Source organism: Salvelinus sp. IW2-2015, unplaced genomic scaffold (assembly GCF_002910315.2).
Source record: "Salvelinus sp. IW2-2015 unplaced genomic scaffold, ASM291031v2 Un_scaffold1031, whole genome shotgun sequence".
Classification (NCBI taxonomy): Eukaryota; Metazoa; Chordata; class Actinopteri; order Salmoniformes; family Salmonidae; genus Salvelinus; species Salvelinus sp. IW2-2015.
The window spans coordinates 159,734-179,034 of NW_019942695.1; the positions used below are offsets into that span (position 1 = coordinate 159,734).

At 46.3% G+C, this 19,301-nt stretch overlaps 1 protein-coding gene across 1 annotated transcript in view; it reads left to right on the forward strand.

Moving 5' to 3' along the window:
* Nucleotides 1-19,301, forward strand: part of LOC112069503 (RNA binding protein fox-1 homolog 3-like) — a 188,597-nt gene that overhangs the window by 125,333 nt on the left and 43,963 nt on the right. The window contains 2 exon segments of the mRNA XM_024136846.2: nt 7,538-7,789; nt 18,953-19,096. Coding sequence (XP_023992614.2) covers nt 7,571-7,789; nt 18,953-19,096 — 363 coding nt within the window. The 5' untranslated portion in view covers nt 7,538-7,570.

Here is a 19,301-nt window from a genome sequence, read left to right on the forward strand (position 1 = left end):
AAGTAAAATAAAATATACACTAATGAGAGAAAGTAACAGGAAATAATCAAGATATGTAGAACATAAATGGAAATGATTATAAAGTAGAAAAAACAAAAAAAATATTACTAGTGGTAATAATAACATATGATTACAAATAGATAGGAACCAGAAGATGCCAGTAGATGATATAGAGTACAGTATATACATATGAGAGTAATGTAAGTAGGGTATGGAAACATATATTAAGTGGCATTGTTTAAAGTGGCTAGTGTACATTTTTACATAATTTCCATCAATTCCCATTTTTAAAGTGGCTGGGATTGAGTCAGTATGTTGGCAGCGGCCGCTAAATGTTAGTGGTGGCTGTTTAACAGTCTGATGGCTTGAGATAGAAGCTGTTTTTCAGTCTCTCGGTCCCTGTCTTGATGCACCTGTACTGACCTCGCCTTCTGGATGATAGCGGGGTGAACAGGCAGTGGCTTTGGGGTTGTGTTCCTTGATGATCTTTATGGCCTTCCTGTGACATCGGGTGGTGTAGGTGTACTGGAGGGCAGGTAGTGTTTGCCCCGGTGATGCGTTCTGCAGACCTCACTACCCTCTGGAGAGCCTTACGGTTGTGGGCGGAGCAGTTGCCGTACCAGCGAAAGGTGAACATGTATATACCGTACTCTATACCATCTACTGCATCTGCCATGCCGTTCTGTACCACCACTCATTCATATATCTTTATGTACATATTCTTATCCCTTCACACTTGTGTGTGTGTGTAAGGTAGTAGTTGTGGAATTGTTAGGTTAGATTACTTGTTGGTTATTACTGCATTGTCGGAACTAGAAGCACAAGCATTTCGCTACACTCGCATTAACATCTGCTAACCATGTGTATGTGACTAATACAATTTGATTTGATTTGATTTGATTTGATTTGGTTGCAAGTTCCACACCTGCTGCGTTCAATTTCTGAGTTTCCTAGTTCCGTCTAGTGCGTGAACACATGTGTAAACGATTAAGGCTCCTGAAGAAAAAATAAATAGAACAGAGTGCAAAAAATCTCAATTCACAAGTGTAGATGCAGTATTTAACTTCATGGAGGATTCTTCCACAAATGAGGTGGAAAAACTGAGAGATGAGAGTTGGCAAGAGAGGAAATGTGAAGGAAAATAATAATGCTGTGTCGAACCTATTTGGAATCCCAAACCGCTGAAGAGTGGTATGGAAGAACGCTGGGGGTAGCTAGGGGGATGCAAARGCTTTTCTCAGGTGGTTCAAATCTGCATTAAATTGGGCCGCTGCATTTCAWCCTCTCCATGCTCTCTCCCCTCTGTCTCTCCCAAAGTTTCACTGTAATTGRAAGACAATGAGGGGGAAAAGCCAGCCGGTGCGCCCGGAAATCTGCTTCATCATGAGAAACCCAACTGGAGGATTTGTTTTGTTGTTGTTGTYTACCTCTGCCTCTGAGTTGGGCTTTTCAGACTCACCTTGAATGGTTGGCAGGTGGTTGTAATTAACAGGCTCTCYCTGGCTGGCTGCAGCCTCTGGTGAGATACTAGCGCTGCTAACACTGCTAACACTAACGCAGTGTTGGAGCACGATCATATGGCTTGCCTAATTAAAATGGACCTAGCTAGACTCAAGCTTTATTTATGTGTGCCTGTTAAGACAAAACTAATGCCAGTTGCTGAATGTTCAAAATCATCCCAGSCCTGCCTCACTGGCCTGCCTGCTTTTTCTGCATGTCTGTTTKTTGGGGTTCAATTAGCTGGGCGTCAGTAGCGGGGGTGAAAACAACAAGGGGCTTTTATGCGCCTGGCTGGCTGAAAGTCCTCGCTGTGTTTCGTGTGTGTTGCATGCTCTACGTTGGCCACTGTTGAGCTRCGTGACACTCTCCGKTTGTCCCCACTCTGTTTTCTGCTGCAATGGCCCAACGGGATTTGTCACAAGTTTGCCTKCYTCTCAGTGAGGGAGTCATTAAAGTGAGATGAGTGCTTCTCTTCTCTATGTCTTGGAGCTGTGCTGTCGCTAGAAAACACTCCACACTCTTTCCCTTCCTCTCCTTTGGACTCACTGCACCTGGAGACAGGTTCTGTAAACCTGAGCCATTTCAAAGGGTTCCTGTCAACATGCCAGTTCAGTAACTAATGTAGACTACAGTACACACATATATGCTGAATTACCCAGAAAGGAACACATTCTCGATATTCACCTGGTGTTTCTGTAGCTCAACATCTCATCATCTAATATTGTAACAGGTCTGATGTTGGATCTGGTGACAGATGAACCTGTGTGGTAGAGACCTTTCAAGGCTTCCAGTCCCCAACAAATTAGTCTTTATTAGTTACTCCAATTGGGGAGGGGTGGTAGGGTTTGCGGGAATAATAAAAGTATATATTAAAAAAAAGTGTGTATATGTATGTATATCTATGTATGTGTATGTATGTATGCATATATGTGTATATGATGAATGTTTATGTATGTGTATGTGTGTATGTATGTATGTATGTATAGTTGAAGTCGGAAGTTTACTTACACCTTAGCCAAATACATTTAAACTCAGTTTTTCTTGGGTCAAACGTTTCGGGTAGCCTTCCACAAGCTTCCCACAATAAGTTGGGGGAATTTTGGCCCAGTCCTCCTGACAGAGCTGGTGTAACCGAGTCAAGTTTGTAGGCCTCCTTGCTCGCACATGCTTTTCAGTCTGCCCACAAATTGTCTATAGGATTGAGGTCAGGGCTCTGTGATGGCCACTCCAATACCTTGACTTTGTTGTCCTTAAGCCATTTTGCCACAACTTTGGAAGTATGGTTGGTGTCATTGTCCATTTGGAAGACCCATTTGCGACCAAGCTTTAACTTCCTGACTGATGTCTTGAGATGTTGCTTCAATATAGCCATATCTTTTCCTGCCTCATGATGTGAAGTGCACCAGTCTCTCCTGCAGCAAAGCACCCCCACGACATGATGCTGCCACCCCTGTGCTTCACGGTTGAGATGGTGTTCTTCGGCATGCAAGCCTCCCCCTTTCTCCTCCAATCATAACGATGTCATTATGGCCAAACAGTTCTATTTTTGTTTCATCAGACCAGAGGACATTTCTCCAAAAAGTACGATCTTTGTCCCCATGTGCAGTTGCAAACCGTAGTCTGGCATTTTATGGCGGTTTTGGAGCAGTGACTTCTTCCTTGCTGAGCGGCCTTTCAGGTTATGTTGATATAGGACTCGTTTTACTGTGGGTATAGGTTCAAAAGTATCTGTTTCCTCCAGCATCTTCACAAGATCCTTTGCTGTTGTTCTGGGATTATTTGCACTTTTCGCACCAAAGTACGTCCATCTCTAGGAGACAGAACGCGTCTCCTTCCTGAGCGGTATGATGGCTGCGTGGTCCCATGGTGTTAATACTTGCATACTATTGTTTGTAAAGGTTAACGTGGTACCTTCAGGCGTTTGGAAATTGCTCTCAAGGATGAACCAGACTTGTGGAGGTCTACAATTTTTTTCTGAGGTCTTGGCTGATTTCTTTTGATGTCTTTTGATGTCAAGCAAAGAGGCACTGAGTTTGAAGGTTGGCCTTGAAATACATCCACAGGTACGCCTCCAATTGACTCAAATTATGTCAATTAGCCTATCAGAAGCTATAAAACCATGACATCAATTTCTGGACTTTTCCAAGCTGTTTAAAGGCACAGTCAACTTAGTGTATGTACACTTCTGACCCACTGGAGTTGTGATACAGTGAATTATAAGTGGAATGAATGTAAACAATTGTTGGAAAAATTGAAAAATGCAAAAATTACTTGTGTCATGCACAAAGTAGATGTCCTAACCGACTTGCCAAAACCGTAGTTTGTTAACAAGAAATTTGTGGAGTGGTTGTAAAACGAGTTTTAATGACTCCAACCTAAGTGTATATAAACTTCCGACTTCAACTGTATATATGTATGTGTATGTATGTATGTATGTATGTATATATGTGTATATGTATGAATGTGTATGTACAGTATGTATATGTATTTATGTATGTGTATAGATATATATTTACCCCAAAAATATGAGGGACTGGAAATGATGCAGACAATTACATTGATGGAAGCAACAATCTATCCGCAATATTAAAGCTGATCCACCCCCTAAAAACAAGACAAAACACATGAGTCTGAGTGGCTGACTCGGTGTGTCTAAGTAAAAGCCATAACGCTGCTCACTCCATCACACGTCCATAGCTGATATCATCAATGGCTCCCATTTGAGTGATTTCCCCCTGGATTCAATGCAACACAATTAGTCACCTACTGTCTTTAGCCTTRGCTTTACCCTCTGACCTCCCATGCACGGTATAGGAACTGACACCACTCTGCTGATATGAGTTCTCCCCAGCTACTGTATGTGCTCAGCTCATCTCTGCCTTGCCTACCTCAGAGAGCAAGTCCCCAGCAGCTTTGCTGAAGAGGATCAGAGATTGTTGGCCACTGGCCAAGAACTCTACCCACGGTATCCATGGAGATAAAATGGAGCTTCCATCATCAAAAGAGCTAACACCAGTTAGCAGTTACAATAGCATCACTCTCCACCTGTCCATTGCCCTGTGTTTCTCTCTAGACGAGCAGGTCTGGAAGTCCAAGCCATTTGGACCTGCCCAACCTCCTCGCCCCCCTGCACCTTAGACAGGGCTTTCTAATGCTGACTGTAAAAACAAAAACTCTGCTACCAAAAGTGATTTCGTTAAGTAAGGGTTTCAATCCAATTTTACACTGGGAGAGTGCTTAACATTAAAGAGAGTGTTTTTTATTGTGCTCTTCTGTAGTAGGGGTTGAGGGGTAAAGGAGAGAGATGGAGAGAGAGAGAGGTGGGAGTAAGAGATAGCGTGAGCGAGAGAGAGATAGGAGATCGATACAGACTGGGCGTTCTGTCTGGATTCCTTGTACCCTCTGGTCCTGTCGATGGAGGAGGGGTTTAGCTAACTCCTACCGTCTGGCCTTGTGCGGGGCGCTGAATTCCACGGTGGGACCTGCTCGTCCACGTTAACACGCCTGCAGGTGGACGAACGCCGCCTGCCGCCCGGGGCCTCAATAACACACACCACTCTCCGGCCATAACTAATGTCCCCGTCAGAGCGTGAGAGATGGAGAGATGGGAACTGCAACCTGCGCCTGAGAGCTTTATGGTTGATATGGTGTGGGGTTTTCATCAGGCACTGTGGATTATCACCAGCTAAAAGGATGTGCGGTCACAGAGGGGACCAACGCTGCTGTATTGCATGGGCCTTTTTTCTCTTCTAGTTCATTTCCAGTTGAATAACTTGTTTGTCACATACATCAGAGAGGAAGGGGAAGATCATACAAGAGGCCGTTACTTTGTGTTTCACTAATGAGCCCCGTTCTCTACTCACACCCATAGACCCCCACTCTCTCTGCTGCTTTGTGGCAACACTTTGTTGCTGCATCTCTCTTCTCTCTCTCTCTTCTCTCTTCTCTCTCTCTCTCTCTCTCTCTCTCCTCTCTCTCTCTCTTCTCTCTCTCTCTCTCTCTCTCTCTCTCTCTCTCTCTCTCTCTTTCTCTCTCTCTCTTTCTCTCTCTCTCTGTCTCTCTGTTCTCTGTCTCTCCTTTCTCTCTCTACATTTGCTCTCCCTCCCAGCTCCAGGCTGTTACCCAGTGTTGGTGTTCACATGGCTTTATTTCAGTCCCATGCCCTTGTTTTATGCTCCAAGAACAATAGGCGTGACACAAGTACACTGGTGCTCTGTGCCTCGCCATGTCTAACAGAATCCTCTAATGTAGCCTTGATCTCCCATATGGTGTAAAGACTGTTTCTCATACATGCCTTGTTGATCTGGACTCAAGCTTTCTTTCCTAACTGATTTGTTGATGTTAGACCACTTGAACGGTTCATGGGGAAACTATGTAAAGTCTCAGCTGCCTGTGCCATGAGAACTTCCGTTTTTAGGTAGCTAACCATTGAAGGGGTGCTTAAAAGTTTAAAATTGCGACATCAAGAAGTCACTTGAATAAGGATGCCCTGCAATGCAAGTGGGTTATATAACGCCAGACTAGAGGGAGATGAAAAGTAGAGCACAGGGGGAGAGATTAAAAAAGTTTCAGCACGAAGAGGGAGGGAAGAAAGAGACGGGGGAAGAGAGGGGAGGTAAGGAAGAGAGATTTAGGTAGGCAGGGTAGGGGAGGTCACAGAGGTGTTGAGGGCCCAGGCCTTGAGACTCTGTGGCCTCTCTTGAAGCTGGTCATCCTCCTCATCTCTCAAGGCTGAAGGCTTTCTTTTTTTATTTAGATAATGAGGCATTTCCTTAATTGGCCAAGTGGTTTGGACTGTGGTTTGTTTGGCAACACGTCAGTGTATCATTGTTTCCAAAACATTTACAGCGCTGGGCGCTATGCTGCACGGCTCCACTCCCTCATTAAAGCCAGGCCTCTCTCCTCTCCTCCAGCCCAACTAGCTACGGCTGTCTGTGGAAGCCTGCAACATAGAGCCCAAACAGCAATGCACACAAGTGAGAAAAAAGGAATAAAAAGCATTTATCTCTCCTTCTCCGTCCCTAGCCAGTTAGGCTTGGAAGAGACAAAACTTCTCTATCTGTTACTGTTATTGTTTTTCCCCTTACCCATAAGCCTCTTTGTCTTCTCTTATCAGAGGAGTTATGCGTTCAGACACGATACAGCTTGTGATCTGTATCTTCAAATTTGATTGGGGATATTTGGTGGAATGTGTTATTGGATTCTGCCGTTATTGTCTCACCTTTTTTAAACACAGTTGTTGGGGTTTTAATGTAGAGGTGTTGTATCTGTTCCAGCAGGGCTCAGTGTGGTAGAACAATAAGACATGCTCTCTCTAGTCCTACCATTGTTTGCTTAACAATGGCACCAGCCAGAAAAGTCCATTATTCAACAGCTCACATCTTAACGCCCACACGAGAGAAAGGGTTGCAAAGCGCCTGCCACGTCTCTACCAGCATCTATCACTTAAGTCACTCAGGAGCACAGAGACAGAACAGGATGAGTAGGACAGAATGAAAGAGGGATATGAGTGAGGGAGGGAGTGGAGAAGAAGAGCCAAGGACAGGACAGATATATCAAGTAAGATGCAGGTAGTAGGTGTTCAAAGCAGAAAAGTGGAACACAGAAAGGAATCGGCTGCTYCTATAACCGACCTGTCATTTGAATCAAAGGCTCTAATCAAAATTGTATCAATTAATTGATCTTTCCTYTTGCGCTTTGCCATGAGTGCAATTGAGTTTCCTCCTCGCTCCTGCCCCACCACCAGAGAGCCGTGCTCTACACACCATAAACTCKGTTCATTAATAATGATCAAGGAATCCTCTAATCTGGGGTGAAATATGATATGATAGCTATTTCCCTGATATACTTAGTTTGCAGGACAACTCTTCATCTCCCCAGCTACTTCCAAAGCACAGGGGAAACCAGCATGGCTTTCATGCTGCGTTGTTCTTTAGTACTACTAACAACGTACTCCGCTGTTCTAACAATGTAACTTTAATCACAAGTGATGTGGAACAATGAATGTAACACTGTCTTCTCCTCTTTGTCTTAATAGGGTAACCAAGAGGCCACCAACCCCCCAGAAGCCATGGCCCAGCCGTACACGCCTGCCCAGTACCCGCCTCCCCCACAGAATGGCATCCCGGCCGAGTTTGCGGCACCMCACCCCCTCCCCACGCAGGACTACACCGGGCAGACCAGGGTGCCCGAGCATGCCATGACCCTCTACACCCCCACACAGACGCACAGTGAGCCGCTGGGCACCGACAACAACACGCCCGCCATCACCGCCAACACGACTGTACCGGTCAGTACCGCTCAACAACACAACACACACCTGGCATTATCTTAAATTAGGTTGATGACCGGAGGTGTTTAAGGAACCTTAGCCTTAAGACCATTACCAGTAGGATTGTTAATAAAGGCTTGGAAGCAGGAAGTGATGGAATATTACATATGACAGTCATAAGGTTGTGCAGCGGCTCGTTAGTTTAGGTAACGTTTACGTTACACAACTACCCAGAGTGTACAAGGGTGCAGGAGTAGACTTTGATGTCAGAAAATACATAAAGATGTCAAAGCGTGGAGCTGATTCTGCGTGAGTTGGAGTTGATTGAACTTAATTGGAAACGTTGTGGCGAAATCAAAGTGCATTTTTGAGAAGCCCGGGCTCTCTGGAAAACGTGAAAACCTGAAAGGTTTTATTTATTTCCGCCAATGAGATTCAACATGCTGTACACATGAATCATTTAGGCTCTGTGAAAGGGGGACAAGCCCTCCCCCTGATCCATTTGGTTGTGGAGTTAGTGGAAAGGAGAGGAGGGAAAGTTGCACTCTATGCCTGCAGGGGCCTGGGCTAGGCCAGCCAAAAATCCCTGCCTAATTGGTCAAATTAGCTAATTAGCTGTAAATGTATATAAACCTCTGAGAATGTCCCTCAACATATTGCACTGCCTCCTGAGGAGCAGCCGCTAAGCCAGGATTATCCACAGACACTTTCTCTCAGTTAAAWATGGGGAATTCAGCAAACAGTTATTATTCCATAGTAAGATATGTCAAATTCACCATACTGACAGCTATTTTACCATAGTAGAATATGTCAAACTCAACATACTATGCAGCTATTCCTCCACAGTAAAATATGTTGAATTCAGCATATTACATCACAATTATTGAATGTAGTTAAAACAGCTTGAATTCACCATGTTATTTTTTCATAATTTGATATGTCAAATACTGAATATTACACAGCTACTTTCTGTAGTTAAATATATACAATTCTACATATAACAGCTAGTTTTTGTCATGGTTAAATATGTTGAGTTCAGCATATTCAGCATCCTATACTTTGGACCAATAGGACAGAGCAAACACTATAGCGATGTGAGCCCACCAGGTAGGCGTTGACATGAGGTTTAAATTAACTGAAAGTATACCTAATATATTTCATATATAAAATATGCCATAACCTGGGATTAACCCTTTCTGTGGTTGAGGATCAGAGAGGAGGATTTAGCAGAAGTCTCCCTCTCTCTAACTCCTGATAATACCAGCGGCAGAAAATGTGACTTCAGTCCGGCCTGTCTTCCTTTCCTCCCTCTCTTCCTCTCCTCCTCTCACATGAAAACACTTGCTGGGACAGGTCAGCTGGGGGTCAAGGCTGCCCCCCTGAGGGATTCAAGTCACCCATAAAAAACATAATTAACAACTCCATTTTGCTAACCATAGAAGCACTGAAGCACCATGGATAATGGGTGGAGAAATCAGCTGTGATTTACAGGTACAGATATAGCAAGGCCATGTGTATAACTGTAGCATTGCTCTGTGATGAAATCATGTTTGATTTGAAGATGTGTGTGACTCCGTCGTCATGGCTGACTCTTAATGGCAGCTACACARATACAYTGTGTTCAGTGAGTAAGGAGAGACTTTGCAGGAGGTTCCACTCCCCTGCTCAGAACCCTGCCGTGTCGCTGCCTCTCATTCCCCCACGCCACTCACTTCTCCTCTCGCCATTTTATATTTCATTTCATCTGTCCAYCCGCTGTGAAGAAAGCCAAGTGACGTGGCCATGGAGAGATGAGAGGCAGCCCTGCTTTCCTTCACGGCTCCCTCCCTCCCTCTCTCTCACTGTCTTTCTTCCTCTCCCTTTCCCTCCCTTTCTTTTCCACACTCTCTCTTTCTCTCTCTACCCCTCTCTCTCTCCTTCTCTCTCCATCTCTCCCTGCCAGTGAGGAGAGAGGGATCAGGTTAGTGGGCTGTAAACAGAGTGGCTGGCTAATCCCTGGGGCCGCTGGTGTAGGGGAGCACTCCCCACCGCTGTGCCCCCCACCACCACTGCTGCTCCGCGCTGCGCTCCCCTGTTTTAATGACAGAGCCAGTCTGTTTGCTTTGGGTGCCACAGAAGGGCGCGGGTGTCTTTGATTAGGACACTCTGCAGAAACACAGATTGGGGAGCAGATCAGCACTCACTGGGCTCCCACTCCTCAGTGCTTTACTCTGGCCGTCTCGGAAAACTTAGAGACTTTAAAAGAGTCATGAGGAAAAGAGAATGAAATGTATGGATTCTGTGTGAATTCCCGGCGGAGGGTTGGCAGTGTGTGTTTAATGAGGGATTGCCTCTCYTCTCTCTCCTCATCTCTCCAGTCAGTCAGTCCTCCTCTACTCCAGGGAGGTGCTGTTGTCCAGACTCAGACCTCTGGGGCCTGCTGTGTGACTCCCATGTTCAAACGACACTCACATGAAAGCGGGTGACTTGAGGATAGAAAGAGGCAGTCAAACTTTCTCCAAATCCTCAGAGAGAGAGAGAGAATGGGACTGTAGAACGGGGCTGCCAGCAACTTCTGTTTTAAAAAAGCGGAGCTCGTTATCTAGCAAGYGCCATTCAAATAGTCCAAGGTTGGGTTTGGATTTCATGAGTTATYATTCTTTTTATTCAGATAACAAATTAAGGCAGTGTCGTTAGGACTGCACTCAATTCCAGATTTTTCAAAGTCTATGTCAGCTGCATGAGGACTATCCAAAGTGGATTCTGGGAGCTTGTGATAACACAGACACAGACACATGGGCTATACATATGCAGACACACATACAGTTCAAGCACATGGAAGAGCATGCACAGTCACTCAGACGATCTCAGAGAGATCCTATGACTCTTAGGGCCTGGATGATGAGTGTATATATGACCCAGTTAAAGGGGATGTCTGTGTTATCTATATGAATAGCAGACCAGGGGGAGGAGGGGCTCTACTCTACCTCTCTCTCACCCCCTGCTATTTCAGGTGACTGAAGAAGGGATTTGTTTACAGCTTCTTTAGAGAAGAGGAGACAAACAATGGAGGATTAGGTGGGGKGGGGGGRKKSMWTWAARGRAARSMWTWWWAWTYYTKKKRRSSRMKRMYYSKKWWYCCCCCCCACTTAATCGGATGTAATCTACCTGCTTGGCGGCGTTCCAATCAGATAGTTTCAATTATGTGCTTGTAATGCCACTGAGAGGAGGGGGAATGTGCTGAGCACAGCACTTTGAAAGCGATTTGCAAATAACGGCGAGGGAGTCTGTTAGAGGAATGAATGAACAGGAAGCAGGGTGKGTGACTCGCCGCCCGAGATGACAGCTACGCTTGGCGGGGACAGTAGCGGCGGGTGGCGGGTGACGCCTGGTGTTGCATCAGCCTCCCTCCCTCGTCATGACTGTGACAGCAGCTGCCAGGTCGGTGAAGTGCCACTGAACGAGGTCTCCTATGGCAAGATTATTCAACCGGGGGGTCCGTGGAAATGTATATGTTTTAATTAAGTGGACCCCCCCCCCAATGTTTTTATGAATATCGCTAACAACAGCAGAATAAACACATTTTGTATTATATACATACTGTAGAACAGATGAKAATATCATATTTCTATTGATGTCAACATTATTCTTCAGCTTCTTCAAATATTGAGCAAATGACACTCATTGGAGTATCTGACACAGGCATTGAAACAGCACCTGTGAATAGGCTACCAGTGTGGCAAGTGCCTCTGGCTGCTGGAAAGCTTTCTTGACTTGGACATTCATTTTTACCAACACATGGCTAACCTTTGTTTAACCAGCTAAACAGCTGCTCTTAGCGAAAATGAGTTTGGAGTTCCCTTTCTAACTAACAGACTATGTTAGAGTTATTGATTTGATTTATTAGGATCCCCATTAGCCGACGTTAACAGCGACAGCTAGTCTTACTGGGGTAACATAACAAAAAAGACATTACAGACAAAAGACTTTACAAGTTTAAAAACATTGTAGTGTGTGTGTAAAAACATCAACATGTAGTGTGGTGTGTAAAAAACATGAACATGTAGTGTGTGTGTAAAAACATGAACATGTAGTGTGTGTGTAAAAACATGAACATGTAGTGTGGTGTGTTAAAAACATCAACATGTGGTGTGTGTGTAAAAACATTGCAACATGTAGTGTGTGGTGTAAAAACATGAACATGTAGTGTGTGTGTAAAAACATGAAACATGTAGTGTGTGTGTAAAAACATGAACATGTGGTGTGTGTGTAAAAACATGAACATGTAGTGTGTGTGTGTAAAAATCAACATGTGGTGTGTGGTGTAAAAACATGACATGTAGTGTGTGTGTAAAAACATGAACATGCAGTGTGTGTGTGTAAAAACATAGACATGTGTGTGTGTGTAAAACATGAACATGTGGTGTGTGTGTAAAAACATGAACAATGTGGTGTGTGTGTAAAAACATGAACATGTGGTGTGTGTGTAAAAACATGAACATGTAGTGTGTGTGTAAAAACATGAACATGTAGTGTGTGTGTAAAAACATGAACATGTAGTGTGGTGTGTAAAAACATACATGTGGTGTGTGTGTAAAAACATGACATGTAGTGTGTGTGTAAAAACATGAACATGTGGTGTGTGTGTAAAAACATGAACATGTGGTGTGTGTGTAAAAACATGAACATGTAGTGTGTGTGTAAAAACATGAACATGTAGTGTGTGTGTAAAAACATGAACATGTAGTGTGTGTGTAAAAACATCAACATGTGGTGTGTGTGTAAAAACATGAACATGTAGTGTGTGTGTAAAAACATGAAATGTAGTTGTGTGTGTAAAAACATGAACATGTAGTGTGTGTGTAAAAACATGAACATGTAGTGTGTGTGTAAAAACATAACATGTAGTGTGTGTGTAAAAACATGAAATGTAGTGTGTGTGTAAAAACATGAACATGTAGTGTTGTGTGTAAAAACATGAACATGTGGTGTTGTGTAAAAACATGAACATGTAGTGTGTGTTGTAAAAACATCAACATGTGGTGTGTGTGTAAAAACATGAACATGTAGTGTGTGTGTAAAAAACATGAACATGTAGTGGTGTGTGTAAAAACATCAACATGTGGTTGTGTGTGTAAAAACATGAACATGTGGTGTGGTGTGTAAAAACATGAACATGTGGTGTGTGTGTAAAAACATGAACATGTGGTGTGTGTGTAAAAACATGAACATGTAGTGTGTGTGTAAACATGAACATGTAGTGTGTGTGTAAAAACATGAACATGTTGTGTGTGTGTGTGTGTGTTGTGTGTGTGTTGTGTGTGTGTGTGGTGTGTGTGTGTGTGTGTGTGTGTGTGTGTGTGTGTGTGTGTGTGTGTGTGTGTGTGTGTGTGGTGTGTGTGTGGTGTGTGTGTGTGTGTGGTGCGTCTATCAGTTACATATACAGTACATGTCAGTACATACACACAAGAGTTTACACTTCCTCTTCCAATTATAATGTGAGGAGGTCAAAATTTACCAAATGTATTCATTTTAAAATGTTGATAACTTTTCCTTTCCATTAACATTCACCGGATGATAAGACAAGATGTCTTTGCTAACGTGTGAGGGGTATTGCCGGTTGCCTGGGAGGGGGTCCCTGGGCAAGAAAAGGTTGAAGACCGCTGTCATATGGTAATGCACATGTAATTATTTTACACTATAACCATCTCACCTTCTCTCCCAACCAGCCTGGATACAGATGATCCCTCAGGAGAGCCATGGAGAGCAAGGGCACTAAACTCACTGACAGAAACACAGAGATCCACAGATGGAGTCTGGCTAAATAGTTATAGGTGTATGAGTGCCAGTCGTCTTTACCTGTAGTCAGTATGGAAGAAGTGTGTGAAGTAAAAGTGGATCTGAAGGTTTGCTAACACACAGCTAGAGGACCCCATGATAAGAAGCCAGTAGCCTAGCTGGAGGACAGGACAGCGAGTCAGTCGTTGTGCAGTCTGGTACATACGGTAAAGGTTGATAGAGTCATGTGTGACCGATGAAACAGATTGACCCGCGGTCCCCAGTGCCTTGTCACCCTCCACAGTAGTCGGGCATCTGTCTGCCGTGCGTCACCCTGGGACCCAACATGGCAACTCAGGCTATTAACCTCTAGCACAGGAGGACATGGCACACTGATGACCCCTTCCTCCCTTTTCACTTTGTCACCCGCCACTCCACCCCTCCACTACTCTAACCAGTCTGATACTGGAGCTAGCTAGCCCAGCTCACCCCTCCACTACTCTACCAGTCTGATACTGGAGCTAGCTAGCCCGCTCACCCCTCCACTACTCTACCAGTCTGATACTGGAGCTAGCTAGCCCAGCTCACCTCCACTACTCTACCAGTCTGATACTGGAGCTAGCTAGCCAGCTCACCCTCCACTACTCTACCAGTCTGATACTGGAGCTAGCTAGCCCAGCTCACCCCTCCACTACTCTACCAGTCTGATACTGGAGCTAGCTAGCCAGCTACCCCTCCACTACTCTACCAGTCTGATACTGGAGCTAGCTAGCCCAGCTCACCCCTCCACTACTCTACCAGTCTGATACTGGAGCTAGCTAGCCCAGCTCACCCTCCACTACTCTACACCAGTCTGATACTGGAGCTAGCTAGCCCAGCTCACCTCCAACTACTCTACCAGTCTGATACTGGAGCTAGCTAGCCCAGCTCACCCCTCCACTACTCTACCAGTCTGATACTGGAGCTAGCTAGCCCAGCTCACCCTCCACTACTCTACCAGTCTGATACTGGAGCTAGCTAGCCAGCTCACCCCTCCACTACTCTCTACCAGTCTGATACTGGAGCTAGCTAGCCCAGCTCACCCTCCACTACTCTACCAGTCTGATACTGGAGCTAGCTAGCCCAGCTCACCCTCCACTACTCTACCAGTCTGATACTGGAGCTAGCTAGCCAAGCTCACCCCTCCACTACTCTACCAGTCTGATACTGGAGCTAGCTAGCCCAGCTCACCCTCCACTACTCTACCAGTCTGATACTGGAGCTAGCTAGCCCAGCTCACCCCCACTACTCTACCAGTCTGATACTGGAAGCTAGCTAGCCCAGCTCACCCCTCCACTACTCTACCAGTCTGATACTGGAGCTAGCTAGCCCAGCTCACCCCTCCAACTACTCTACACAGTCTGATACTGGAGCTAGCTAGCCCAGCTCACCCCTCCACTACTCTACCAGTCTGATACTGGAGCTAGCTAGCCAAGCTCACCCCCTACTACTCTACCAGTCTGATACTGGAGCTAGCTAGCCCAGCTCACCCCTACCACTACTCTACCAGTCTGATACTGGAGCTAGCTAGCCCAGCTCACCCCTCCACTACTCTACCAGTCTGATACTGGAGCTAGCTAGCCCAGCTCACCCCTCCACTACTCAGTCTGATACTGGAGCTAGCTAGCCCAGCTCACCCCTCCTACTCTACCAGTCTGATACTGGACCTAGCTAGCCCAGCTCACCACCCTCCACTACTCTACCAGTCTGATACGGGAACTAGCTAGCCCAGCTCACCCCCTCACTACTCTAACCAGTCTGAATACTGGGACTAGCTAGCCCAGCTCACCCCTCACTACTCAACAGTCTGATACTGGAGCTAGCTAGCCCAGCTCACCCTCCACTACTCTACTACCAGTCTGACTACGGGACTAGCTAGCCCAGCTCACCCTCCACTACTTACCAGTCTGATACTGGAGCTACAGCTAGCCCAGCTCACCCCTCCACTACTCTACCAGTCTGATCTGGAGCTAGCTAGCCCAGCTCACCCATCCACTACTCTACAGTCTGAACTGGAGCTAGCTAGCCAAGCTCACCCCTCCACTACTCTACAGTCTGATACTGGAGCTAGCTAGCCCAGCTCACCCCCACTACTCTACCAGTCTGATACTGAGCTAGCTAGCCAGCTCACCCCTCCACTACTCTACCAGTCTGAATCTGGAGCTAGCTAGCCCAGCTCACCCCTCCACTACTCTACCAGTCTGATACTGGAGCTAGCTAGCCCAGCTCACCCTCCACTACTCTACAGTCTGATACTGGAACTAGCTACCCAGCTCACCCTCCACTACTCTACCAGTCTGATACTGGAGCTAGCTAGCCCAGCTCACCCCTCCACTACTCTACCAGTCTGATACTGGAGCTAGCTAGCCCAGCTCACCCCTCCACTACTCTACCAGTCTGATACTGGAGCTAGCTAGCCCAGCTCACCCCTCCACTACTCTACCAGTCTGATACTGGAGCTAGCTAGCCCAGCTCACCCCTCCACTACTCTACCAGTCTGATACTGGAGCTAGCTAGCCCAGCTCACCCCTCCACTACTCTACCAGTCTGATACTGGAGCTAGCTAGCCCAGCTCACCCCTCCACTACTCTACCAGTCTGATACTGGAGCTAGCTAGCCCAGCTCACCCCTCCACTACTCTACAGTCTGATACTGGAGCTAGCTAGCCCAGCTCACCCCTCCACTACTCTACCAGTCTGATACTGGAGCTAGCTAGCCCAGCTCACCCCTCACTACTCTACCAGTCTGATACTGGAGCTAGCTAGCCCAGCTCACCCCTCCACTACTCTACCAGTCTGATACTGGAGCTAGCTGCTAGCCCAGCTCACCCTCCACTATCTACCAGTCTGATACTGGAGCTAGCTAGCCCAGCTCACCCCTCCACTACTCTACCAGTCTGATACTGGAGCTAGCTAGCCCAGCTCACCCCTCCACTACTCTACCAGTCTGATACTGGAGCTAGCTAGCCCAGCTCACCCCTCCACTACTCTACCAGTCTGATACTGGAGCTAGCTAGCCCAGCTCACCCCTCACTACTCTACCAGTCTGATACTGGAGCTAGCTAGCCCAGCTCACCCTCCACTACTCTACCAGTCTGATACTGGAGCTAGCTAGCCCAGCTCACCCCTCCACTACTCTACCAGTCTGATACTGGAGCTAGCTAGCCCAGCTCACCCCTCCACTACTCTACCAGTCTGATACTGGAGCTAGCTAGCCCAGCTCACCCCTCCACTACTCTACCAGTCTGATACTGGAGCTAGCTAGCCCAGCTCACCCCTCACTACTCTACCAGTCTGATACTGAGCTAGCTAGCCCAGCTCACCCTCCACTACTCTACCAGTCTGATACTGGAGCTAGCTAGCCCAGCTCACCCCTCCACTACTCTACCAGTCTGATACTGGACTAGCTAGCCCAGCTCACCCCTACTACTCTACCAGTCTGATACTGGAGCTAGCTAGCCCAGCTCACCCTCACTACTCTACCAGTCTGATACGGGAGCTAGCTAGCCCAGCTCACCCCTCACTACTCTACCAGTCTGATACTGGAGCTAGCTAGCCCAGCTCACCCCTACACTACTCTACCAGTCTGATACTGGAACTAGCTAGCCCAGCTCACCCCTACACTGGCTCCTGTGCCCTTCTCCACATGATAACCTCTGAAATGACTAAACATCACTGAACATCACTGAACACAGGGCTTTCAGACCTGCCGTCACCTGTGCCCTACCTGGATGGCTGGAGGGGAGACTAAGTGGGACCTTGAATCAAACAACTGTCAGTGTTAACAATGTATGTCACCATCTCCGAATGGGCCATAAACGACAAATAATGAGGGCCATTACAGTGGAGATATGTGTATTATGATAATGAGAATAATAAAGGCGATCATCATTACGATCATGATGATAATGATAATACTGTGATGATGAATTATAATGAATAAATCCCTAGCCCATTTCCTAAATGGTGGGATATGTATCACCCAGGGGCCGCAGCCACCCGACGGCCTTGGAGCAGGGAGCGGGTTGTTGGAGTGGTGGAGTGTGTGTGTGTGTGTGTGTGTGTGTGTGTGTGTGTGTGTGTGTGTGTGTGTGTTGTGTGTGTGTGTGTGTGTGGTGTGTGTGTGTGTGTGTGTGTGTGTGTGTGTGTGTGTGTGTGTGTGTGTGTGTGTGTGTGTGGTGTGTGTTGTGTTGTTGTGTGTGTGTGTGTGTGTGTGTGTGTGTACCGTGTGGCTTGTTCTGTACGTGTGCTTGTCTGTACGTGTGTTTCTCTGTATGTATACATCTGTCAGCCTTTTTTTGCTCCTCGATCTAAGGTTCCTCTCTCTCTTTCACTATGTCGTCCTTCACTATCTATTATTTCCTTCTCTCTCTCTCTCTCTACTTCTCTCCTCTCTCTCTCTCTCTCTCCGGCTGTGTGTGTGTGCATGTGTGTGTACTCGGGGGGGGGTGTCTGTGTATGTGACTCCAGCCAGCCCGTTAATATGGAGTGTTTGCCATTGCTCATGGAGCACATCCCTGGGGACCTTGGAGTTTACATATCATATTCAAACAGCTTTTGTACTCCTTCTCAATCTAACCAGGCCTCGCTCCCTATTTCACTCCTCTCTCTTTTTCTTTCTCTCTCTTTTTCCCCCCACCTCTCATATTCTTTTCATTTATTTCATAATGCCAGAAGTGTCTACAAGAGGTCTGGGTTTTAATTCTAGTAAACACATTTAAATGATGCAATCTGTTGTTATGCAGACAGAGTTGGTCCCTAATGATCCTTCCATGGAGAGGGTAAATGGTTCTGATGACCAGTGAAGGTTTTTACAGAAAACAAATCTTGTGAAACCCTCTCCCWCTAAAACTGGGTCGGTTTGAGTAAACAAGCCAGCAGCCATGTTGAAATTCATCACTCTTGTCTGAGAGAGAACTAAGTGGGATTTGTCATAGACATCAGACATGTCATTTATATCACAATGTCAGCACTGCATTCRCATAATGATGGAGTCGACAACGTAGGAGCTCTGGGCTTCTGCACTCCTACGGCACTGTGCAAACAACACCAATAATGTGTCTCAAGTCTAGATGTGTCARAAGCGCTAGGATCWATATCCATGCCTTTCTGTCAAACCCYTCAATCTTTCTTTCTTGTGGCTCCAGAAGCTAAGTGCAAGAGATTAATAMGCGGATTTGTAATGCATGACCTCAGGTTTTAAACCATAATTCMTCAGCTGTTTAGCGTTTTCTGCTTCTCKCCAGATTGAAAAATAGCCGACGCTAAGTAAGTTAGTTAGCCRGTCCCCCTCTGTCTCTCTTCCCCCTCACCATGTGACCCGAAGGTACAGTAGTAGGAWCTAATGAGCTGCTTGTGTCYTTCTGCTGTTGTTTCCCTCTGGCAGACAGATGACGTGACGCAATCAGAGGTCTCCCTRCAGCTCCAGCTGCAGCTCTCGGACTCCTCGGAGAAGCAGCAGCCCAAGAGGTTACATGTCTCCAACATCCCCTTCCGCTTCCGCGACCCCGACCTGCGGCAAATGTTTGGGGTGAGATCCCTTCCCTCTCCCTGAACTCACTGGGGGAAACCATTCTTTACCCACCCACACATATCATGGTACCTGCCTGGAGTGTGTATTGTCGCTGTGAAATGCGAGACAGAGAGGTTACACTTTCAGGGAAAAGAGAGTACACCTGTTATGGGATCAGGATGAACGTGTGTCTGGACTTTCTAGAGAGAGAGAGACAGAGAGC